Consider the following 27,125-nt stretch of genomic DNA (forward strand, 5'->3'; position numbering starts at 1 on the left):
AAATCTCACTTTCCCAGTTTTCCTCCTACCCTTGAATCCATTTCATTTGTTGGGGTAGGGGAAGGGGAGGCAAAACTACCGTACAGGTTTATTGTGAAATTTCAGAGAGATAAAATGTAAAGGCACCTACAGGGCACCTGTGTGGCTCAGTCGGTTAAGCGTCCAACTTTGGCTCAGGTCATGATCTCATGGTTTGTGAGTTCGAGCCCTGCATTGGGCTGTCAGCACAGAGCCTGCTTCAGATCCTCTGCCCCCTTCTCTCTTTCTGCCCCAGCCCTGCTCATGCTCTCTCTCTCTCTCTCTCTCTCTCAAAAGTAAATAAATATTTTTTAAAAATTAAAAAAATGTAAAGGCACCTGGACCTCAAGCTCAGCAAACTGGAGTGCTCTGCCCCTTCTTTTATTCACCTCACAGATTGTGGCACTTTGCAAGGTTGTATCAGGGATCCGCTCCTTTTATAGCTCACGTTCTTCCTAGTGTCATCTACTCCTAAGGCTTCAACTGCCTCCTATAAGTCAAGGAGGACCGTATGTCCAATCTCCCCACCTTACTATTGGTGTTCTGAATGACTCTTCAGCTGCCTACTAACCAAGTCCATCTGGATGTCCCCTAGGCCTTCTCTCTACCCAGCATGTCAAACGATACCACCACTTACTCAAATGTTCAAGATCCAAACATCGATGATTCCTGAGTTGTCTGATCACACCCTTCTCCCTTATCCTCACATCTAATCAGACACTGGCTTCTGTCCCTTAAATTCCACTTGACACCCCCAATGGATGACCTATTTTGTTTGTTGCTATATCCCTAGTGCCTAGAACAATGCCTGACACCTGCTAGATACCCACTCAAATCATTTATTGAATGAATCAATCTGACCTCTTCTCTTTATCTTCACTGCCATGGATGTAGTTCAAACCCTAATTATCTCTTTGGAAAATCAGGCACATAGCTCCTGAACTAGTCTACCTGCCTCTAGTAACTGCCGCTCCCATTACCATCTTTCCACTCCATCATATAAACTGCCTGCCACAAGTTAAACTATGAACATTCTGAAAAAAGACCCCAGATTTTCCCTGGTCCTTCATAATATAGCCTCAGTTTACCTCTTTAGCCTATCCTCCTGCCACTTCTTCACTCATATAATTCCCTATTTTCGCTACGTTCAACACACATACATTTCCAAATTTCAAATTCCACTGTTCATTGACATATATAGGAAAGCCATGGACTTTTGTATATTAACTTTGTATTCTACAACTTTACTATACTTGTTTTTTAGTTCCAGGAATTTTTTTTTTTCTGATTCCTTGGGATTTTCTGTGTAAACAATCATGTCAACTGTGAACAAAGACTGTTTTTTCCTCCTTCCCAATCTGTATAAGTTTAATTTCTTTTTTTGGTCTTATTGCATTCTTAGGACTTTCAGTATGATGTTGAGTAGGAATGATGAGAGTAGACATCCTTGCCTTATTCCTGATCTTAGGGGGAAAGATACTGGTAATCTATTTTCTATTAAATATGATGTTAGCCACAGGATTTTTTGTAGATTCTCAATTTTAGGAATAAATAATCTAGCAATCTATTTTCTCACCATTTTAAAAAAGGTTTATTTGTGCTCGCTTTGGCAGCACATATACTAAAAAATGTTTATTTTTGAGAGAGAGACAGAGAGACACAGAGCATGAGTGGGAGAGGGGCAGAGAGAGGGAGATACAGAATTCAAAGCAGGTTCTAGGCTCTGAGCTGTCAGCTCAGAGCCCGACCTGGGGCTCAAACTCATGAACTGTGAGATCATGACCTGAGCACCTGAGCCAAAACTAAGAGTCAGATGCTTAACCTACTGAGCCACCCAGGTGCCCAGTTTCTCATCATTAATATGATGTCAGTAATAGGTTTTTCTGTAAATGTTATCAAGTTGAGGAAGTTCTCTATCCCTAGTTGCCTGAGAGTTTTTATCATGAATAGGTGTTGGATTTTGTCAGATGCTTGTTGTTTTTTTTTCTGTGCCTGTTGATACAATCATATGATTTTTCTTTAGCTTGTAGATTCTCTTAGAATATCAAATATATATATATATATATATTTAAAAATTTGACAGTAGTTGCCTTCCAGTTTGCAATATACATTTCAAGTAATCTAAGTTCATGTTTAAATAACGCTGTACTGTTTCATGGGTAGTGCAGGAATCTTAGAATATTCCCAATTCCTGCCTCCCATCATTGTTGTCAATTATTTTACTTACCATACGGTATAAACATTCAAAAATGGTTACCATTGTTAGTTGGAACAAAGTTATCTATTAGACCAAGTAAAATTTTTTTTTTAAAGATTTTATTTTACCTTCATCTATTTGTCCCCTGATGCTCTTCCTTTATCCAAGTATCATTTCCTTTGCTCTGAAGAACTTTTAGTGTTTCTTGTAAGGCATGTGTCCTGGCAACAAATTTCTTTAGTTTTTCCTCAGAGAGTTTTTATTTTTCTTTCACTTTTAAAGGATAATTATGCTGGATTAATATCCTACATTGGTAAGTTTTTTCTTTCACCATCTTAAATATCTACAGTTTCTTGCTTGCATGGTTTCTGACAAGAAATCCAGTATAATTCTTATTCATGTTCCTTTACAAAAAAGGTTTTTCCCCCCCAGCATCTTTCAAGATTTTCTTGTCTTTGTTTTTTTGCAGTTTAAATATGATATGCTTAGGTGTAGATTTTTTTGGTATTTATCATGCTTGCTGTTCTCTAAGCTTCCTGGGTCCGTGGTTTGGTGTCCCCATCATTAATTTTGGAAAATTGTTAGCCAGTATTGTTTCAAATATTTCTTCTGTTCCTTTCTCCCTGGTATCCCCATTATACCTATGTTACCATTTATATAATTGTCCCATAGTTGTTGGATATTGTTTTTCTTTTTCTTTCTTTTTTTTTTTTTTTTTTTTTCCTATTTGCATTTCAGTTTGGGAAGTTTTTACCTACAGATCTTTAAGCTCACTGGTCTTTCTTCAGGGTATGTTCAGTCTGATGATTAGTCCATCAAAGACATCTCCATTTCTGTTTTTTATTTCTAACATTTCCTTTTAATTCTTACAGTTTTCACCTCTCTACTTACATCACCCATCTCTCTACTTACATTGTCCGTTGCCTACTTTTCCCATTAAAAACCCTTAGCAAATTAATCATAGCTATTTTAAATTCTTGGTCTAATTAATTCAAACATCCCTGCCACACCTGTCTGATTCTGATGCTGGACTTGTGTCTTCAAATTGTGTTTTTGTTTTTGTTTGCTTTTTCATTATGCCCCTTGCAGTTTTTTGGTTGAAAGGCAGACATAATGTATCAGGTAATAGGAACTGAGGCAATTAGCCTTTCAGTATAAGGTTTTATATTAATCTGAGTAGGAGCTGGGTTGCATTTAATGTTTGCTATACCTGTGTCAGAGACTTCTGTTTCCTCTATTTTCGTTTGTATTCTTCCCTGTTGTATTGTTTACCTAAGACTTCTTTCTTAAGGAGTGTGTCCTGCAGCTCATGAATTCCACTATTATTACACTGGAGCCCCGTTTGATGGAACAGATTTGGGAAGCAATCTATAATCTTTGATTCTATCTCTGTTTTTTACTAACTGAGTCCCTGGGCTGTGACCTTCAGAAACTTCCCGCCACCTTCTCTTACATGACACAAGAAGACTCAAGAGGGCTAGAACTGTAACTGCACTTGCCCCATGTCAGACAAGGCTCTGGTAATGGTATTTTTCCTTAGAGGGCAGGTCTTTGTCATGGAAAATCATCCAGGTATATTTCAAAATAGTTACTTTCCCCTCCCCTCCCCTGCCCTGCCTGAAAAACAAGGGGATCCCAATCACACTCCTGAGACTCTGATGGGGTTCCTGGGGATGAATCCTAGAAAGTGTAGGGGTTCTCCTAAGAGTGGGCCCTCAGGGGGCTTTAACCTTCCAGCTAGTTTACACTCAGCCTCCAGTAATTTGTCAGTTACCGTTTCACGGTTCATATCAGTTACTGCTCCAGAAGCTTCTGCTCCCAATAAGTTCTCTCAACTGTGATTCTACCTGCCTGTCTTTCCATTTTGTGGTGGTCTGTCCCGTGACCTCAATTCTCCGGTGGAAATAAGAGAAGCCATTGATTTTCAGCCCGTTCAGCCTTTTTCTTACTGTGAAAATAGAGTCAGGCCCTCCAAGCTCTTCACATGTTGGAGCTGAAACTGTAACCTGCCCACAAATTTTTTTAAGAAGTCCTTTCCCCATTTTCCCTGTAAAGCTAGCCTGCAATAATCCTGAAAGGCCTTCCCTGATCTCTCTGCTACCCAAAAAGCTCCTCCCCATGTGATCTAGTACTTGGTGCAACTGCAAGTATTACACATACCATCTATCGGCTCTGTGACTCTGAATGCCTGGAGAACAGGCATTACGGTCTGTCTTTGCATTTCTAGCATATGGTATAAATCGATGTCTGTTGAATTGAAAGGAAAAATGAACAAAACACCATTCACTAACTAGAAACAAAGTACTACTTTTATTTGGCTCACTTCTCCATTTATTAGAATTACCACATTTGGAGAGGCACAAAGCACTTAAGTTTTACATGACTACAAAGTTATCACAAATCCCAAACTTTTTAGCCACAGGTATTTCACTTACTCTGTTTAAAGAAAAAGCTTTCAAAACATTTGAGTTAGCTTGATACATAGAGACCCTGAATATATGGTAACTACATATTTTTAAATGCTTGCACTTTCTGTTCTAATGTCTTCTTTAAATGGAATCCAGCATAAAAGGGATTGAAATACGTAAGGTCATGATGCAAATGCTTTGGAGAGACAGTGAAATTAATCTGTACAACATTGAAAAAGATGTAGTGTGCACAGAAGTTTTGTAAGGATTCACTGAGCCATCTGGGCTTCCATGGCTTGTGCTGTCCATTCTGGTGCTGTCTGGCTAATTTTCTCCAAAAGGTTATTCACTTGGAAACAAAGTGACTGGATCTGTTTGTCCCACGTTGGCAGGGCTTCTCGTGCTAAACAAAAAAAGAACAATGTACAGAGTTTACTCCATACATTACTCCATATATTCATATGGAATGTGAGTTAAAAGATAATTTATAGTAGTATTAAGAGTTTCTTCTGAAAATCTTGGCTAATAAAGTCAAAGCTAATTAAGCAATAATTAAGGAAAGTACCCAAATTACTGGCACATGGTATAAAACAAAACCAAAACACATACACGTAGATACATATTATTATTATTCAGGAAAACAAAATAAAACCAACCAATCAAAGCACCTCAGTCACAAAAACCAGCACAATAAAAGCCTCACTGAGCCATCTCATCACCAGTTTTTCTTGATTCACAAGACACTGCCACCTACTGGAGAAAGCAAATCTATTTATATAGTCAAAACTGTCTCTACTTGACTGTTCTGGAGGACACATATTTTAATGATTAAACAAAAACCAAAAAAATTCATCATGAAAACGCAAGGTTTTTCTCTATACCAGCAATATACAGTTAGAAATGATGAACTCAGGGGTGCCTGGGTAGCTCAGTTGGTTAAGCATCCGACTTCAGCTCAGGTCACGATCTCACAGTTCGTGAGTTCCAGCCCCGCGTGAGGCTCTGCGCTGACAGAACCGGGAGCCTGCTTCAGATTTTGTCCCTCTCTCTGTGTCCCTTCCCTGCTCGTACTCTGTCTCTCTCTCAAAAAATAAATAAAGAAAGAAAGAAATGATAAACTTGGGGAACATCAATTCAAAATAGCACCCAAATTTACAAAAATAGGCATAGAATTAATGAAAAAAACTGAAATAAAAAAATTTTAATAAAGGACATAAAATAACTTTAGACACAAACCATGGTCCCAGATGGAAAGATGCAGTATCATAAAAATAACAGTCCTTCCCTATCAATATATACATTTTAAAAACTTACAAAGATAATCACCCTGATCTGTTTTGCTTTCTACATAGGATAAAGTTATTAACTACAGAAGAAATGATGTTTGAGAACAGTCAAGAGAATTTTGCAAATTAAGAGCAGTGGCATCATTGTAGGATATCTCTACAGTAGAATGTTATTCAGCCTTAAAAAGGAAAAAAGCAGTATGTTAAGTGAGAGAAGTCAAAAGCTCACTTAGTGTATGACTGCATTTACACGAAGTATCCAGAATAGGTAAATCCATAGAGATAAAATTCAGACTTGTGACTGCCAGGGGCTGGGAGGAGAAATGAGGAGTAACTGCTTACTGGGCACAAGATTTCCTTTTGGGAAGATGAAAATGTTTTAGAACTAGGTAGAGTGGGTGGTTGCAAAACACTGTGAACATACTAAGTGCCAATGAATTGTTCACTTTAAGATGGTTAATGTTATGTGAACTTCAATTCAACAAAAATACATTAGTAGATGGGTAGGAGATGCTTTTCCAACAGTAAGATTTAGTCTAAATTTGTTTATTACCATATTGTTACAGATCAGTGGAAAGAAACTGATAACAGAAAGAGACCCAAACATACATGTGGAAGCTAATATATGTCAAAGATCAGAAAGTAAGTTTTACCTAATAAATAGCACTTGCAAATTAACAATACATCTTTAAAAAAAGACAAACTAGCCCATACCTTAAAATTATATACAAAAATGAACTATAGACAGATTAAATTTCTAAATATAAAACAGTAAATAAAAATATTAGAAGAAATTTTAGAAAAATATTAGTTTTACCCCAAGGTAAGTGAGACCTTTTAAATTAATACAGGAAACTAAAAACCCATAAAATTAAAAAGTGACATATTTGGCTAGATAAGAATTTTATTTTTTTTTTATTAAAAAAAATTTTTTTTAATGTTTTTATTTATTTTTGAGATAGAGAGAGACAGAGCATGAGCAGGGGAGGGGCAGAGAGAGAGGGAGACACAGAATCCGAAGCAGACTCCAGGCTCTGAGCTGTCAGCACAGAGCCCGACGCGGGGCTTGAACCCACGGGCTGTGAGATCATGACCTGAGCTGAAGTCGGACGCCTAACTGACTGAGCCACCCAGGCGCCCCTGGCTGCATAAGAATTTTAAACTGTGTTTATGGTATGCATTGCCTTACTTCAAAAACACGACTGACAGAATGGTAAAAAATATTTGTATACATTAACAAAAAAGAGTTTAAATTATCATTAAACCAAAAGCTATGGCAAATTGATGCTGAGAGATCTGAAGGAGAGGTGTGGGGCCAGGAAAGAAACAGACCAGAACTAATATCAACTCCACAGAAGAGGAAATGCTAATGGCCAGTTATACATGGAAAGATATTAAACTTCCCCAGTACCAAGGAAATGCACATTAAAACAATAATGTAGTATTTCCCCCCACAATTAGCAAAAGATAAAAAGAGGAATAATATATAGCTGTTGAACATTCATTTCCTCATATTGGTGAAAGTGCAAATGGCTACACTTTTCTGGAAAGCAAACTGGCAGTATCCATTAAGGATCCAAATACATATGTCCTTTGATGGAATGTTATCACTTTTGAGACCTTGTTCTATAGAAGTAAGTGTACCATATATAAAGATATGCACAAGGAAACCACTTGAATGTTCATCAATAGGTGAACAGTTGAACCCCATGAAATTCTACATAGCTATTAAAACAAATAAATTAGATTTATGTCTACTGACTTGAAAATATGTGCATGATTATTTCAAAAAGTCTGTAGAACACTGTGTGCTTAAAATTATTTTTAAGTTAAAAAAACTATGTTTTTCACATATCTATATAAGCATATAGAAGCTTTAGACTAGTACTAGTTATGCGAGGGGGAGGAAAAATATGATGAACTCTTATCTTTATTTATAGTTGCAATACTTGTTATTATGAGCATATTTTTCATGGCAATTCTTTAAATCTAAGAAAACTGGAAAGAATATTACTCTATCAAGCTGTCCTTTCACTTGGTGACACGTCTGCTATACTATTCATTATGTACTGTTTGTTTTTCCAATACTTATTTACTTCCCACTAAGAATGTGTGGGGCACTGGAACACATGCTCCATATACGATGAGAACAAAAGAGACTTAATATCTACCAGCAGGAAGCTTAGCTGGGAAGCAAAAACAGACATTTAGACAAATGGTTACAGAAATGAAAATAACTGATGAATGCTAGGAAGAAATTCAGAGTGACCAAAGAATATAGAACTATAAGCCATACCTAACCTGGAGAGTCAGGAAAATCATTACCAATTAACGTTGCTCAAACTAAGACACGGGAACAAAAATAGCTGAGAGGATGCTGGTGGAGACAAGTGGGTATTTCAGAATGTCTGATGTGGGAAGGAATTTACAGTGCTAGAAAGAAACAAAAAGACCTATGTGGTTGGATTAGAAAGAGAAAGTTATAAAGATCAGGCAGCACCTGTTGACTTCATAGAACTTTGTTCTATAAGCCATGGGGAAGCCATTCATTACAGTGCCAAAGAAAAGAGTAACATGACCTAACAATTTGTTTTTTATATTTGTTTTGTTTACATTAAAAAAAAATAAAGATCACAATCATTCTGGCTATAACGACAGCAACTGGACTAGAAAGGAGCAATTGTAGATGTGAGGGAAAAAGCCCAGAAGGTGGGACAGGCTTCACAATAGGCTAGTGACAGTAAGAAATGAAGACAAGTATGTGGATCCCAGATACACGCAGGAGGTAAAACTGAAAGGATTCTGGGCAGTGAAGAAGAGGGGTCAAGGATAAGAAATGCTGGAGAAAGTGAATAATGTAGCTTTTGGCTGGCTGGTTGGCTGGCTGGCAGGTTGTGGGATGGAGGAAGGAAGGAGACATGGTGAATTCAGTTTTGGATATGTCCATTCTGAGATGTCCAACAATCAGTCAGGTGGAAAATACCTAGCACGCAATCAGCACCACTAGGTCTAGGACTCAGAAGAGAAATTTACACTAGAAAGGCAAATCTGAGCATTGTCTGCAGAGATAGCAATTGAATCAATGGGAACAGATGAGATTACCAAGGAAATTTAGTAGAGTGAGGAGGAAAAGGCCTTGGGAATAAGCCCTAAGCAACTCCAATATTTACACTTAAAGGCACTACAGAATCTACGAAGAGGACTGGAAGAATACCTGGAGGAGGAGGGAAAGCAGGAGAAGGGGGTGAAGGAGACGACAAAAGCCATGATGGCACAGGGTGGTGGGGACAGTGCAAAAAGGAGTGAAGGATCAATGCTATTCGATAATGCTAAAAAATTAAAATGAGGTCTGAAAGATAAGTCTTTTTATTAAAATGGGAGAGACCCAAGTAAGTTTAAATATTAAAAAAAATTTTTTTTAAGTTATTTATGTTTTGAGGGAGAGAGAGAGAGAGACACGCAGGGGCGGGGCAGAGAGGAGAGACAGAATCCCAAGCAGCTTCTGCATCACCACCGCAGAGCCCAACGTGGGGCTTGAACTAATGAACTGCAAGATCATGACCTGAGCTGCGATCAGAGTCGGATACTTAGAACTGACTGAGCTACCAGGTGCACAGCCGTATGTTTAAATACTGATGGAAAGAAGCCAACAGAGCAAGCAACGGTGAAAACAGAAAACAATGGCTAATTTTAGGTTCCTAAAAACCTGCTTTTGAGGGATAGGGGCAGCAGTCAAAGAAAGGAGCCAAAGCACAAGGAGAAGAACTGGAAAGGAAGACGGAAAACACTTCCAGCAAAACACAAAGGAGGAAAAGGTAGAACTAGATGATACTTAAAATTCAGAAGGTTTTTTTTTTTTTTTTTTTGATGTCTACTTATTTTTGAGAGAGAGACAGAGTGTAAACAGGGGAGGGGCAGAGAGAGAGAAGGACACACAGAATCCGAAGCAGGCTCCAGGCTCTGAGCTGTAAGCATGGAGCTTGTTGCAGGGCTCAAACTCACACACCCGAAGATTGTGACCTGAGCTGAAGTCAACACTTAACCGACTGACCCACCCAGGTGCCTGTAAAATTCGGAAGTTTTATAAATCAGATAAAGAAGTTAATTTAATTTCACCCTGACAGATTTTTTTTTTCTGTGAAATATGAAACAAGGTTTGCTGCTGAGAATGAAGGAGAAAACTCAGAGATTTAAGAAAAATGAAATCTGAAATACCCCTTGCAGAGTAGAAAAGAAGAGTAGCCTAGAGAAATGTATCAAGAATCCCAGGTACTGCTGAGAACCCAAGACCTTGACTTTGCAGTGGTACCAATCTCCAGCAATGTTAGTTAGCTACTCACGTACTGGAATGAAAAAGATGGAGAATGGGTTCATCCCAGCTGAAGTTTTGCTGGACAGCCAGAACAAAAAGTTAACAGGCAAGTGATCTAGGGCATTTGCGAAACAGTAACTGGAATAATGAATCATGGAATCCATGGATAGGAAAGAGTAGTAAAGACAAAAAAGGGCTGAGCTGACTGGAAAAAAGTAAAAGTTAATGGACTGGAGGCTAGAAGGTAGTCAAGGAAGAGCTAAAGTGGAAGTAACTGACACAGACTGCTAGAAAGACAGGAAAAACGTTGTGAGAATGGGGCATTTCAAATTGAAACTTGACAGGTAGAACAGTTCCAGTTATACGAAGGTCCAGGGTGTAGAGGTAGGAATAGGGGCTGAGGAGGTAATACACAATGAGAGAGTCAAGAGATCAACTTATCTGTCTGCCTCTACTAGTTTAATGAGCTGCTGAAGAGGAAATCAACTGGCATTTCCACATGCCTGATACATGGTATGTGGTTAATCTATGTTTGATGGGTAAATGAAAAAACTGGTAAGACGATTCCATCTTCCAATTTTTCTTCAGCATAAAAAATGCTGTATTAAATAGATTCTTAAATATAAGCTCATAAAAATTATTCTAAATTATTTCTTTGGAAAATGAGCTCATTCTAGTAGTAATATGCTGGGTTAAAGGAAATTGTTCAACGTGTCTTAATCACAAATGTACAACAGTTTACTGCCATTTCATTATGACAGAAATAAGCAAAACTTACTTTCAAAATGAACTATTCCATCAATCTGATCAATAAATCCATTCATACGTCCTTCTGTTATCATTTGTGATGCTATCTTTTCTGCCTGTAAAAGAAAATCCAAAAAAAATTCTCACAAACTTTAATTATCATATCCAACAGTTAGTTACTCACGTATAAAAGAACTGAAATCTCTTGGTTTAGCTACCCACATGCTTTCGTATGCGTTCATCTGCTGTCCATTACAACAGTGAATCTAGTAAAGCTGCCTATTTTATTCCCCAATTCTCCCTGGGTATAATCGATTATTTTAAGTTAACTGGGATGTTTTTCTTGTTGTCAGATTTTAGATGAGAATCTAGTGATCTTAACAACTTTTTCCTCTGCTTAAAATCAAACTAACAATTTTTCTTCTTACTGACATGCATACACAGGAACACCCAAAGTAGTTTTTCCTTTTACTTCATCTAAATTTTCACAGTGTTTATCACCTAAAAAATTCTTTAAGAAAGTGGGGTGCCTGGGTGACTCAGTCGGTTAAGTGTCCAACTTCGGCTCAGGTCATGATCTCAGTTTGTGAGTTCAAGCCCCGCATCGGGCTCTGTGCTGACACCTCAGAGTCTGGAGCTTGCTTCGGATCCTGGGTCTCCCTCTGTCTCTGCCACTCCCCCATTCACACTCTGTCTCTCTCTCAAAAATAAACAAACATTTAAAAAATAATAATAATAATAAATTCTTTAAGAAAGTAATATTTTTGAAGAAAAAATTATAAGGAGGAATGATCTTCAAATTTGAGATTTGAGATTAAGGGGCGCCCGGCTGGCTCGGTAGGTAGAGCATGCGACTCTTGATCTTGTAGTTAAGAGTTCAAGCCCCACATTGGGTGTAGAGCGGTTACTTAAAAAAATAAAAGCAATCATTCATTAAAAAATTATAAATAAATAGGAATTAAAAAAGGATTTAAAAGACAATTAAAGGGAACCAAAAGGTCTTCTACCTAGCTCCTAAAGACACGTTTCATGTTTATTATATGTAAGAAAACTGGCTTATGACTTAGTCATTTTAGTAATTCTGACCATCTTCATGATTAATCCTAAACAGACTGTGACTAGCATTTATTGTTAAATATATATTCACTTCCCTAAGTGTCAGCCTAAGAAAAAGTATCTTTTAATGGTAACTTAAGCTTTGGTTCCCAAATTGTTCCACTTCTTGTACTGTGTATTAAATATGCACAAGTAAAGGAACCATGTTAGGAATTCTAAATTAAAATTTCTCAACAGATAAAAGGGGATGTAATCATTACTACATGACTGTAAGGTATGCAAGTTAGGTAAATGTAAGGTTGATTGCTTGTTTTTACCCTTATTTAAAATTAAGAGAATGTTTTGTAAATGATACCTGAAATACCCTCTACGTACTATTGGTACTTTGTTGGTATTTGTACACAGCCAATCACACTCTTATCGTGACTAAAAATGAAATTAATTTCCTAGTAACTCAGTCAAATTAAGATAAATCAAGCAGAAAAGTTACAAGAGAATAGCCTGGAGAATTACCACAGTCATTCTTTCAAAGAGATGAAATATTTAACCTGTGAGTCAATCCAGAGCAGAAAAAAGTAAGGCATGTATCAAAATCTTAAGTTTGTCAGAAATCAGAAACTACAATGAACTGGATTTAAACAGACACCACTCAAAATGGGTATCACAACCCAAAACCCCTTTAAGATTTTCATTCTGGTTCACTTTATCATAAAATACAGTTTAAAAGAAGCAAAAAACAAAGACAATTCCATTACAGTACTATTGTAACATTCAAATAATTTATTTCCATTTTCCTGAGGTTTTTATGTGTATTTTTATTGCAGTTGCCAATACTTATCAATTACATATTTTCTTACTACAGCAATAGTTTAGTCTCTTAACTTTTTTTATATATTAGAAACAAGAAAATACCTTAGCTGCAGGAATCTCTAAAAGAGCTCCAAGTTCTTCAAAGGTAATATTATTATATAATTTGCTTGCAGACAACAAATTGTGTTCAATAACAGCTCTGTCCAAGATGCTAGAACCTTAAATAAATATAAATTAGACAGTTTTAAGTGAGACTTGTCTTACGCTTTTAAAATACTCATTCTTTTTTTCTAAAAAGTTCTAGGCACATAACAACCCATAATCATTGTCTTTATTCCTCTTACCAAAATTTAAAAGGAAAATGCCTTATTTAGTAGAGTTTGAATAGTATACAATTAAATACAAATAACATATTTAGAAAATGAGTGACTAGCAAATAGTTACTAACCGGCTGAATGGATTTAACCCTTAAGGTTTGAAGTTTTACTTCCTTATGGTAGCTGTCAGATTGATTAACTTTACTTTTCTTGGTAGGAGCACAAACTTTTGTTAGCAAGAAGTGGCAAAACCCCCATGCAACCTGTTCTACAAGCTTGATAAAGTCAGTGCATGTACAGCTCAGTAGAAATACCTGTTTTCTTTTGGGCACTCCGTAAGTACCTTACCATGATGCAAAGATGAGAAATGTCTGGAAGATAGGGCCAGCTAACCATGAGAGATCAGCCATAGCATCCTCCCTTAAGTGAAGTAATATAAGGCCTGATGAAGTACTGGACACAAGGCCCCATTCTGAAGGTGCCTGTCTTGCTAGGCTCACCCAATTCTTTTTTTTCTTTCCAGTTTTATGGAGATATAATTGACATATAATATTGTTGTTTTTTTAATTACAAGGATTTTTTTCAAATTTTTAAAAAAAATTCCAGTTAGTTAACATACAGCGTAACATTAGTTTCAGGTGTAGAATCCAGTGATTCCTCATTTCCATACACCACCCTGTGTGCATCACAACAAGTGCACTCCTTAATCCCCACCACCATTTAACCAATCCCCCACCCCGCCCACTTCCCCTGCAGTAACCCTCAGTTTGTTCTCTATAGTTAAGAGTCTGTTTTTCTAGTTTGCCTCTCTCCCCCCATCCTCACCCCATGTTCATCTGTTTTGTTTCTCAAATTCCAAATGAATGAAGTCATATGGCATTTGTCTTTCTCTGACTTATTTTACTTAGGATAATATTCTCTACCTCCATCCACGTCATGGCAAATGGCAAGATTTCACTCCGGTGGATGAATAACACACACACACACACACACACACACACACACACACACACACACACACAACATCTGTATCCATTCGTCAGTCGATGAACATTTGGGCTCTTTCCATACTTTGGCTATTGTTGACAGTGCTGCCATAAACATCAGTGGACACGTATTCCTTTTGAATCAGTAGTTTTATATTCTTTTTTTTTTTTTTTAATTTTTTTTAACGTTTACTTATTTTTGAGACAGGGAGAGACAGCATGAACGGGGGAGGGTCAGAGAGAGAGGGAGACACAGAATCCGAAACAGGCTCCAGGCTCTGAGCTGTCAGCACAGAGCCTGACACAGGGCTCAAACTCACAGACCGCAAAATCATGACCTGAGCTGAAGTCGGATGCTTAACCGACTGAGCCACCCAGGCGCCCCAAGTAGTTTTATATTCTTTGGGTAAATACCGAGTAGTGCAATTGCTGGGTTGTAGGGTAGTGCTATTTTTAACTTTCTGAGGAACTTCCATACTGTTTTCCAGAGCAGCTGCACCAGTTTGCATTCTTACCAGCAGTGCAAGAGGGTTCCCCTTTCTCTGCATTCTCATCAATATCTGTTGTTCTTGTGTTGTTACTTTTAGTCATTCTGACAGATATGAGGTGATATCTCATTGTGGTTTTAATTTGTATTCCCCTGATGATGAGTAATGTTGAGCATCTTTTCATGTGCCTATTAGTTTTCTGTATGTCTTCTTTGGAAAAATGTCTCTTCATGTCTCCTGCCCATTTTTTTACTGAATTATTTGTTTTTTGGGTATTGAATTTTGTTAAGTTCTTTATATATTTTGGATACTAACCCTTTATCAGATGTGACCTGTATTAGTTTAAGGTATACAACATAATGATTTGATATATGTACACATTGTGAAATGATTATCACCATAAGTTCATATAGCATCCATCACCTCAAACAATTTTTTTCTTGTGGTGAGAACTTTTAAGATCTACTCTCTTAGCAACTTTCAAATATAAAGACCTAAATAAATGGGAAAATAGAAAGACCTAATACTGTTAAGATGGCAACAGTCCCCAGGTTTGTCTATGGAGTCAGTGGAATCCCTATCAAAATTCCAGCTGGCTTCTTTGCAGAAACTGACAAACTGATTTTAATTTAAAAAAACTTTTTTTTAAGTTTATTTATTTATTTTGAAAGTCGGGGAGGGACAGAGACAGACGGAGAAAGACAATCCCAAGCAGGCTCTGTGCTGATGTGGGGCTTGTGAGATCAGTTTGTGAGATCATCACAGTTTCTGAGCTCATGACCTGAACCAAAATCAAGAGTTAGACGCTGAACCAACTAGGCCAACCAGGTGCCCCCCCCCCACCCCCCGCCAATTTTGTTAAGTAGGCTCCATGCTCAGCATGGAGCCCAACATGGGGCTTGAACTCAAGACCTTGAGATCAAGACCTGAGCTGAGATCAAGAGTCAGGCACTTAACCGACTGAGCCACCCAGGCGTCCTGACAACTGATTTTAGAATTCAAAGAGAATTCTAAACTGATTTTAGAATTCAAAGAGAAGCCAAAACAATATCGGAAAAAAAGAAACCAAAAAACAAAAAAAACAAAAAAACTTGCACATCCTGATTTCAAAACTTACTACAGAGCAACCAAAGGGCACATGGGTGGCTCAGTTGATTGAGCATCTGACTCTTGATTCTGGCTCAGGTCATGCATGATCTGATGGTTCGTGGCTTTGAGCCCTGTGTCAGGCTCTGTGCTGATGGTACAGAGCCAGCTTGGGATTCTCTCTCTCCCTTTCTTTGCCTTTCCCCCACTCGTGCTCTCTCCTCCTCTCTCAAAATAAATGAATAATTAAAAAAAAAAAAAAAAGAGCAACCAAGATAGTGTGGTACTGGCATAAAGATAGGCATATAGGATAAAGGAAAAGAACTGAAATTCCAAAAATAAACTCTCACATTTATGGTCAACTGATTGCCAACAAGGATGCCAAAATAATTCAATGGGAAACTTCTAGTCTTTTCAACAAATGGTGCTGGGACAACTGGATACCTACATGGAAAGAGTAAAAATTGGACCCCTATCTTACACCATATGTAAAAATGAACTCAAATGAATGTAAGAGCTACAACTATAAAACAGAAAAAAACACGGCAAATCTTCACGACCTTGGATTAGGCAATGGTTTCTAGATAGGATACTGAAAGCACAGCAAAAACAACAACAAAAAAACCCAGATAAACTGGACTTCATCAAAATGAAAAACTTTAATGTTTCGAAGGACACCATCAAAAAAGTGAAGAAACAACACACAGAATGGAAGAAAATATTGGCAAATCATCTGATAATGATCAGGTCTAGAATATATAAAGAATTCCTACAATTCAGTAATAAAAGGACAAATAACTCAATTTAAAAACTGAAAAGGATCTGAGTAGACTTTTCTCTAAAGATATAAAAATAGCCAATAAGTACACAAAAAAACTCTTCAACATCATTAAACCTAAGGGAAATGCAAATCAAAATGACAAGATACCATTTCATACACACTAGGATGCCTAAATCAAAAAGACAGATAATAAATGTGGGCCAAAATAAGGAGAAATTAGAACCCTCACACACAGCTGGCAGGAATATAAAAAGGAACAGCTATTTTGAAAGCAGTCTGGCAACTTTTCAAAAGACTAAACACAGAGTTATCATACGACCCAGTCATTCCAGTCCTAGGTGTATAACCAGAAGAATTAAAAACCTGTGTCCATACAAAAACTTGTACAAGAATGTTCATAGCACCATTATTAATAGCCCCAAAGTAAAAATAACCTAAATTTCCAGCAACTAATGAAGAAATAAAATGTGGTATATCCATATAACAGAATACTATTTGGCAATAAAAAGGAATAAAGTACTGATAAATGCTACAACATGGATAAACATTTTGCCAAGTGAAAAGTCAATCACAAAAGGCTACATATTGTGTGATTCCATTTACATAAAATGCCCAACACAGGCAAATCTATTGAGCAGAAAGGAGATTAGTAGTAATGTTATACAACTCCAGGAATATACCAAAAAACAATTAATTGTAATGAAAAAAAAAAAAAAAGCCTCAAGATTGCTAATGTATGGTTGTAATGCCAGTAGATAAAAATGTCCATGAGTGCTTGGGTGGCTCAGTCAGTTAAGTGTCCGACTTCAGCTCAGGTCATGATTTCACAGTTTGGGAGTTCAAGCCCCACATCGGGCTCTGTGCTGACAGCCTGGAGCCTGGAGCCTGCTTCAGATTCTGTGTCTCCCTCTCTCTCTCTCTCTCTCTCTGCCCCTCCCCCACTCATACACTGTCTCTCTCTCTCTCAAAAATAAACATTAAACAAAAATATTAAACAAAAATGCCCAAAAGAAATAAATAAGGAAAGCAATAAGGTCTAAAATGGAAGAAGATAACAAAACACCTGTCCTCTCTATATAGTCCCACATGAGAAATCTGAGAATCATTTGCATCCTCAGAGGTCCTAGTGAGTCTCTTTCTTTTTAGGAAAGAATTATGTGATTACATTCTTTTCACATTTTTTTTTCATGGCCAGAAACTCAAAGTCAAATCTGAGGCTTGACTATATCAATTCTGGAAACTTTTTCTTTTTATCTATCTTTTATCTAGTTTGTCAGACACCTTCTTGCAAAAAGAATTTAAAGCTGCTCAGAAGAATACACAGAAGATAAGAGAATTTAAAAGTAGCAACAATCAACATACATACACACACACTATTTACAGTTGGGTTACAAATTTCACAAGGTTTCTAGCAGCCAAGATAAAAAAAAAAAAAAAAACAGTTTATAGTTTGTTTAATAAGATAAAAACTAACTGTTCAGGAGAATCACAACTAACTCTAAGATTGTGAAGGAATTTTTCCTGAGGATCTGCATAACAAATATCCTATAGAAAAAAAAAAAAAAAAACACCTCCTTTAGAAAGAAAGATGAGGATCAACTAGTTTGCTTCTTGATTTTTTTATTTTTATTTTTTTCATGTTTATTTACTTTTAAGAGAGAGAAGGACAGAGAGTGAGTGGGGAAGGGGCAGAGAGAGGGAGACAGCAGGCTCCACACTGTCGCAGAGCCTGATGTGGGGCTCGACCTCACAAACTGTGTGATCACGACCTGAGCCAAAACTAAGAGTCAGATGCTTAACCAACTGAGCCACCCAGGCCCCCCTCAATTAGTTTGCTTCTTAAAGTACAAATTAAATGAAAGAAATTCCACAGGAAGTCACTATAATCCCTTCAGCGGTCTGGTTTAACTCCAGCCAGTAAGACTGAGTGAAGTGAATACCTTTTAGCAAACCCCTGCATAAATGACTCTTTATAGATAAATTCTCTTTGGTATAGGATGACACTGAATCCAAGGAAGTGAGTCTAACAGATCTGTATGTTTATCTTGACCTTTTTCATGTTTCTGATGGTCTATGTGTTTACTTTTATTATTATGTATGTTACTGTTATAAGCTTCTTTAAAACCTCTGTAGACAAATGTACACAAAGTAACTGATGCTATAAGCAGACAACTTATTAAAAACTTCTTTTCTGGAACAGGTAGCCTGACATAAGCAAATACATCCTTGAACTAGGAAACACGACACCAAGTTCTATTCTTACAGGCAAAACGTTCACCCTGATTAACCTTAGGCAAGTTACTGTGCCAAATTTTGCTCTATCTAAAATAGGACTGGATAATTATACTCTGTTACAAACTGATGCTTAAGATTAATTAAGGTACTTATCGAAGGGTTTGAGTTTTTAAAAAACCAGGTCTATAATTCTGCCCTTACAGTTTCCAAAAATGCATTATTCTACAATATGTTTTCCAATAGGGCTACTTTTATAATTCAAACCCATATTTGTATATTATACTCATCTTCAGTCAATGTAATATTCCTTTTTTGGTCATCAAATGTTGGATAAAAATATTATAGAAAGATATCAAGATGCTTCAAATTTAACACACTTTTCACTAGAGTGTACCTAAATATTTGCTCCCACATATTTATAAGACATGATCATTACCATCAGCTGTAGTTGCTTTTTGGTGAGGCATCAGCATGGCAGCAAATTCTTGAAGCTGATTTCCTCTGATGATTCTGTCTAGGTACATTTTCTCTAGGATCCCATAAGCAGCAAGTTGCTGGCATCTTTCATCCTTAAAAAGGGTAGCTAGCATCCGAGAACGCTGCTGTCCTAAGGGAAACAAATGAGCATCAAATACTCTCACAATCTATTTCCCCAATAAAAAACTATGTTATGACTTCATTCTTGCCTACTAAAATATACAGCCAATTCTCGGGATTTGTGGCAGTTATGTTCTACAAAGTTGTTGCCAATTCCTACTTCTAGGGGAAATACAGGATTAGGCTCCTATGAGCCTCTGGACACACTGTTTTTGTCAACTGATCAATATGTAACCTTGCTTTATGTTACTCTGTTAAAGGTACTTTATTTAATATATATTGTCGGTTATATTTAATATATATTGTCAATTCATCATTGTTCATGATGATACATAAGGAGGGAGTGTCACGATGGCCTACAACGAAAGAAAGCAAATATAACAAACAGCTAAGAAAATTTAGGAAAAAAAAGTCATGAAGGGGGAATAGCCCTGCCAGATAATAAAACAATAATCAATAAAATAAAATCAATAATACTATGATAATGCCAGTAGCATAGTACTAGTATATCCATAAATAGGCTAATTAACGGAACAGAATACTAGATTTAGAAATCTGTAATGTGCTAAATCAATAGGGGAAAAAGATTACTTAATAAAAGATACTAGGTCAAATAGCCATTTAGACAAAAAAAAGGGTAATTCCCTATCTCATTCCCTACACCAAAATAAATCCAAACGGATTGAGACTTGCAGGTAAATTGAAGTGAGAAATAGGCAACATTAATCTAAATTAGTGATTAATCTGGGGCAGGGGGTGGGGGGGTGGCGGTTGGAGATAGTGCCTAGAAGGAAGCATCAAAGTAAAATATGAAAGCCTAAAGCAGCAATTCTCAAAGGGGGTCTCCAAGACCCTTCAAGGGATCAGTCGGTGAGCCAATGCTATTTTATAATAGTATAAAAACATCCTTTATGTTTTTCACTGTGTTGGCACTTACACTGCTGGTGCGAAAGCAATGGCGGCTAAAACAGCTGGCACCACCGCACAAATCAAGGCTGTGGCACTGGCAACGAACTGTATTGTGCCACACACTCAACAGTCAAAACAAAAGACAGCTTGCAGCAGAAAGGAGTTATTTTTATTAAGTACCGACATGAGAACACATCTTTTTAATATTCTGTGCAACAAAATGGGAAATGCACGTAAAGCATTTCTGCTGCAAACCGAAGAACAATGGTTGTCCCAAGGAAACCCTGCAAGCTGAACACCATTTACGTAAGACAATGACTAACAGACAAAATGATGGGTTTTCAGACTTGGGTATTTGGTAGATATTTTTAAAAAAATGAACAAAGCAAGCCTATCAAGTCCAACCAACAGTATTTGTTGTCGCTGATAAAATTAGAATTTTTAAGAAACAATCAGAATTTTAGAGAACTTCTATCTGCCACCATGAGCTTGACAGCTTTCCAATAGTTAAAGGTTCTTCTGAAAAGATCAGGTGTAATATATTCAAATGTAATTTTTATATGTTGTATAATAAAGTATGTCAATATTTGGATTGCATAACTCAGTGAACCAATAGTATCCAAACAACCAAACATAATGATACAAAATGGAGTAAAGGATCCATTCAAGCGCAAGACAGACCAAGACTTTAACATTAACAAGGTGCAAAAAGTTCATTGATACGGTTTCAGATGCCACACTGCCACTAACCTATAAGAAACTATACCACTGGTCAAGTTAAGTGTAGCATGAAAGAATATCACAATTATCTGAAAAAGTCATCAACATGCCTCCTTTTTCCAATTACACACTGTGAGCTGGATTTTCTTCATATACTTCCTTTAAAACAACATATCAAAGCAGGCTGAATACAGAAGTACTTTTAAGAATTCAGCTTAAAAAAAAATTCAGTTTTTGTCTGTTAAGATAGACACTGATAGGATTTGAAAAGATGTAAAAACAACCTATTCTCTTAACTTTTTTTACTTTAGAAAATATAGTTATTTGATAAAAATGTCACTTTTTATTTATATGTAATGGACTTATGATTGCTACTTTTAAATGAATTATTATTTTTTAAATTTATTATCTCAATTGCTAATATAGTATCAATAGATATAACCTACATAAGCAAAGGAAAGGGTTCTCAATTTTTCAGTGTAAAGGGGTTCTGAGACCAGAATCTGAGGATGTGGGAAACTAAGGTACTGAAAGAAAACATGTGGGAATTTAAAATACCTAATTTCAGAATAGGAAAGACCTTTCTAAGCAAGTAAACAAAACCCAAAGTCCATAAAAAAAAAAGAGATTAATATATTTAACCGTATAAAAATAAAGAGTTTCTGCATGGCAAAAATTTCATAGACAAAACCAAAAATGAGACAACAAATTGGGAAAAAAATTGTTAAATTTCTTATATACATGAGGCGCTTTCATAAGTCACCAAGATAAAAACTCAAAGCCTGGCTAATAAACATAAACAGATAATTCATTCAAAAAAATACAGGTTTTTCAATAATGATTTTTCTTAACATATGAAAAGATGCTCAAGAGCATTCCTAGTAAATGAAATGCAAATTAAAACTGGAGTGAAATACTACCTTTTCATCCATTAGCAAAGATGAAAACATTTGGTAATACAGGTGTGAGAAATCAGGTCTGTATGGACACTGTTGCCTGGAAGGTAACACTAAAGGGCAGTATATATTTTCTATCCAAAGTTTAATTTTTTTTTTTTTTCAACGTTCTATTTTTGGGACAGAGAGAGACAGAGCATGAACGGGGGAGGGGCAGAGAGAGAGAGGGAGACACAGAATCGGAAACAGGCTCCAGGCTCTGAGCCATCAGCCCAGAGCCCGACGCGGGGCTCGAACTCACGGACCGCGAGATCGTGACCTGGCTGAAGTCGGACGCTTAACCGACTGCGCCACCCAGGCGCCCCCAAAGTTTAAAGGTATATACCCTGGGACTCAAGAATTTAACCTATATATATATTCATATATGTGCACAATCACTATAGCACTGTTTGTAACTGACTAAATAAATTATGATAAAGCCAAACAATAGAAGATCAAAAAGAATGAGAGATATGTATTGACATATAAAGATCACTGATATATACGTACAGGAAAAAAACAGGTGGCAAAAGTGTGTATATCATGCTACCGTTTATATAAAAAAAAAGGTGGGGGGGGACACAGACACTTTTACATTGAAGGAAATACAAGTAATTGGTAAAAGCTCGTTAGAACTGGAAGCAGTACCACGTTATGTATTGCCTTTTCAGTAACAAAAATGTAATAAATAAGATCACTGCTTCATAAAGAATGAAATGTGTAGTGTGAACACGTCATTAGGCTCTCAACCAAACACAGATCAAGAATAGACATTCTAAAAATGATTTAGAAAAGCCAGTTTAGAATTACCAGCATTTCTCCTCAATGCCCTTTCTGCTTTGTAAGTTGAGTGATGTACATGCTATAATTTAGTAAAAGAGAACAAAGAATATTTTTCACATTTACCAAAGAAAAGGATAAATGTGAGATCTGAAACTAAGGCTTGAAGGTTAAAAAAGATCTCAAAAGCAGTGTGTTAATTATCATCAATCTCTAGATTTTAATTTTAACTTCTCTTTATGTAATTCTCACATAATTTTGTTATTCATTTTTAAGTTATCTATTAGGCAAACTAAACTCCATATTATCTCTCTTAATTACTCCTAACACATGTAGGTAATAGACTGATACATATTTAAAAACTTTTGAAGTTAACAATCTATTTTATTGCTGTTTTTAACTGTTTAAAGTGTTTAAACTAAATTTACCATAATGGTAGTAATAAGACCTCCCCTTGAAGAATAAATAATTCCTTACTAAATCCTCCAATAGTAACAAACCTGAAATTATTAAGCAAAGAGAACTGTTTATGAAAGCACAAATTACATGTTTACCTGCTGATGCTAAGATGGTACAGTGCAAAGCATGTTTTAAGGCCTCTAGTCTTTCACTTTCGTGCACTATTGTCTTGTAGGAGAGCTCATTGTACCTTTGTGCAGCTTCAATGAATTTTCTTCTATAATCAAGAACACGTGCATAGCATACCTACAGAGGGGAAAATGTTTCAATTAGGGGGAAAAATTAAAAATCAAAGCAAAAAATAAAAGAGAGTATTTCTAATACATAACACCATTTATCAGATATCTGGAATATCTCAGTATAGTAGGACTCTCCAATACAAAATTAATTCCGAATCAACTCATCTGTTACCTTATAATGTATCTGTAACTGTTCATTGGTTGATTCATTTTGAAGCAATGATGCTCGATTTATGTAAGCCTCTGCCTGGACTGGGTCATCATCCTCCAGATATAGCCTAGCAATCTTCAGGTAAGTCTCCAACTTATAATCTACATTGTACTGCCTACGATATAACAGAAAAATATAATGACTAAATATTTTATCAAGAAAATTTTTAGGAGTGGTAAAAAATGTATTTTTCCTCCATACATGCTGTTAATATAAGCATATCAAATTTTTAGTGCATTAGAGAAAAATCTAAAACAATACTTCCAAAATAAATGTTATTGAATTTTTATTTTATCATCATGATTGCTCCATTGTATTTTAGTTTCCTTTAGTCCTCAAATAATCTCACAGTCAAAGAACTTAAAAGAAAAAATGCCCAGTTTAGGGGTATACCATATACTGGTGCTGGGGCTATTAGTACAACCATCCTGGAAAACCATTTGGCAATATATTCTCCAATCATTCTTTGAATCTTTTAAAATGCATATATTCCTTATCTACTATATTTTATTTCTAGAAAACAAATCGCAAGAAAATAATAAGGGATGTGCACACATATGTACAAGGAATATTCATTTGTAAAGCTACTCATAAATACGTGTAAGAGAAAAAAATTAGAAATCACCTATTAAAATATTTTTAATAATCAATTAAATTGTGGTACATAAAGATGGTATAATAATATAGTTATTATAATCATTACTATGTGAAAATAGTCATCATGTGTTTTTGCTAAGACAAAAAATAGGATAAGAGCATGGAAGACACCATTAGAAAGTATTTCTATACATATGTATGAAGACGGTAATAGCAATTATTTCTAGGCACTGAGATTCCAGGTGGTTTTCATTTTCTTCTTTATCCCAGTAGCCACATTTTATGCAAGAAATGCACAACTGAACACCTCACCTAATTCAAAACTCACATAATTCACGATTAAGCCTTAGAGAAAAATGATTGCCAGCAAAGTGATGCCACCATGTGGCAAGAACTGAGTTTACAATTTACATGGCCCAACTCTGAAATTAATTCTTTACTTTTTAAATTTTTTTTATGCAAATTCGAATTTTTTCCACAAGTCATATATTACCGACATTTGGCACTACACTGTTTCCTTTCACAACTCAAATTTACACAAACTGCTATACATAGCACTATACTTTTTTCAATTTTCCAATTTTATGCCAAGTGTATCTATTAAATGTATTACTTTAATTATCAGAATGAAATCATAGTTTAAAGAAACGAGTTCTCAACCGTTATCCAGATTTTACTTTTAATCACTTTTAGGTTAATTTGTTTAGAAAACTTCTAAATTAAAAAAAACAATGGCTAAATTTTTCAGTTCTCTGATATCCTCACAAAGATAATGCTATAGGACTACCAAAATGATAAATCCCATCACTGCAAAGAACAGTATCTAATTTTATATTTATTTCAACTACCAGTGAAAATAAATCAATTGCCCTGTACTAGGAAGAAAATACTCCAGACAGAGTAAGACCAAAGCCAATAAGCCTAGCCTTTTCAAACTATCAAAGAAAAAAACTCAAATTAACAAGAGGCCTTGGAAAGCAAAATTCAGTATCTACATAACAAAACCATTTTCATAAACTGGTTGCTTTTTCAAGGAGCATCACTGCCTAATAATTTCATAAGTAATGCAGAAAAGCCAAGATGCCTGAAGTAGTGTCTGCCTTATCATCCTTCATAAATATTAATGAAGACCAAAAAAGAATCCCTCATTTCCCTGGTAAAAAAAAGTAGAGAAGCAGATGAAACATTTTTAAGTCATTCACAGTTGGTTACTGAGAGGGGAAGTGTGTTTAAAAAGTGTAACCAAGAATCTCACATCTGTCTTCTTCCTTGTACAATATACATCGTCGGAGGAATGTTTCATAAAGCACTATAGATGTTTTTAAAAATACTTAACAAAAAGTTAAGATTAACTGAATAAAAGTTACAACCTATCATCTTAATTTTTTCTAATTGTTTCTCCATCTCACTTCTAGCATCTCAAATCCAACAACCCACTGAACTCACTGTGACCTCCAAACCACTGATCTTATTACATTGTTACCTCTTTTTCCCCTTGATGGCCTCACTTAACTCCTAACTAGCTTAAGCCCTATGGTGAATCATTGTAATTATTGATTTGAATGTGCATTCATCTCCCTTGTCCCACTTTTGCTGTCACACTTGGCCAAAATCGTAACTCTGGTTAAACCTAAGTTTGCCTACTCCTTTCCTGCACCCATATAGCTGAACTCTGATGGAGAAAACACCTAACCAATCTGAATGACCTCATTTCAATCACTACAACCTTCAAATGAGCCCTTTATGCTACCAAGTATATTATATATTCCTACTCCATTCACTGTCTCACTCTCCTAGAAAATTTTTTCTCATATTCCTGCCTTCCCTCAACTTCGACACTCCCAACCCGGTCTACACTTCCCACTGATGACTGATTCTGACTTCATTAAGAATACCAGAGCAATCAAAGAATACCTGCACAAATGCCACCACCACATTGCTAATATCAATATCACATACTCTGTATTCCTAGCTGTTACTGTAGATCACTGGGCACTGTTCTGCCCATCAGGGAACATGTCTCAATGTCGACAGACATTTTGACTATCACAACTAGGGGCGGTGATGCTACTGGCATCTGGTGAGTAGAGGTCTGGGATGCTGTTGAGCATCTTGCAACCCATGACAAAGAATTATTCCATCTAAATGCCAACAGTGCCTGGGCTGAGAAACTCAACCATAGATCAACTATCCATGCCCCTGTCTAAAAACTCTCTCCACTAGATTCCTTCCCCTCCTGTCTGCTCCTGCAAGAATCCTCTTCTCTACCCTCCCATATTATATTTTTGCTTTCTAAAAAATTAAAGGAAAAATCATTAAAGAAAAAATAATCTCTTAACCTAACCTCTGCTGCTTCTACCAGATTTCTTTCTTTTTGTGAAAACTTCTGCAAAGAGCTGCCCATACATACCATTTCCAACTTTTCTCTTCCCATTCTCTCTTAAACCATTCCAGTCAGGCTTCTTCATTCTTACCATTTCACCAAAACAGCTTTTGTCAAGGGCCCCAGTGACCTCCATTTTACTAACTCCAATGGTTAACCCTCACTCCTCGGCTTAATTGACCTATCAACACCATAGCAGATCACTTGCTCCTTCTTGATACATTCTCCTCATTTGGCTTTTAGGCTGCCATATTCCACACTCTTCTGGTTTTCTTCTCAATCCTCATTTGATCTATCTTCTTCCTGCCCCTCACCTCTTAGTGTTGGAGAGTTCCAGGCCTTAGTACTCAGTCCTCTCCTCTATCTATATTCCCTCTCTTGGGGATCTCATCCAATCTAATGCCTTTAAATTCCATCTCTCTATATATATCAGTGACTTCCAAATGTATATCTCTAGCCCATATCTCTCTTTTAGTATATTCAACTCCCTACTAGATATTTCCACTTAGTTATCACATGTCCAAAATGGAATTCCTGCTCTTCCCTCAAAACCTATTCTTTACCATGC

At 36.4% G+C, this 27,125-nt stretch overlaps 1 protein-coding gene across 2 annotated transcripts in view; it reads right to left on the reverse strand.

The window, feature by feature from the left end:
• Positions 1–4,506: 4,506 nt before the first annotated feature.
• Positions 4,507–27,125, reverse strand: part of COPS4 (COP9 signalosome subunit 4) — a 41,184-nt gene continuing 18,565 nt past the window's right edge. Inside the window, exons 5-10 of one of the 2 annotated variants that reach the window (XM_025922441.2) lie at positions 23,539–23,692; positions 23,223–23,373; positions 19,164–19,334; positions 12,937–13,052; positions 11,000–11,084; positions 4,507–5,026 (exon numbers count right to left, since the gene is read on the reverse strand). In XM_025922441.2, coding sequence (XP_025778226.1) covers positions 4,893–5,026; positions 11,000–11,084; positions 12,937–13,052; positions 19,164–19,334; positions 23,223–23,373; positions 23,539–23,692 — 811 coding nt within the window. In that variant the 3' untranslated portion in view covers positions 4,507–4,892. The remainder of the gene's footprint in view (positions 5,027–10,999; positions 11,085–12,936; positions 13,053–19,163; positions 19,335–23,222; positions 23,374–23,538; positions 23,693–27,125) is intronic. The other variant, XM_025922442.2, reaches the window with a different exon arrangement.

Source organism: Puma concolor, chromosome B1 (assembly GCF_028749965.1).
Source record: "Puma concolor isolate L17-30 chromosome B1, mPumCon1.1.hap2, whole genome shotgun sequence".
NCBI classification, from domain to species: Eukaryota; Metazoa; Chordata; class Mammalia; order Carnivora; family Felidae; genus Puma; species Puma concolor.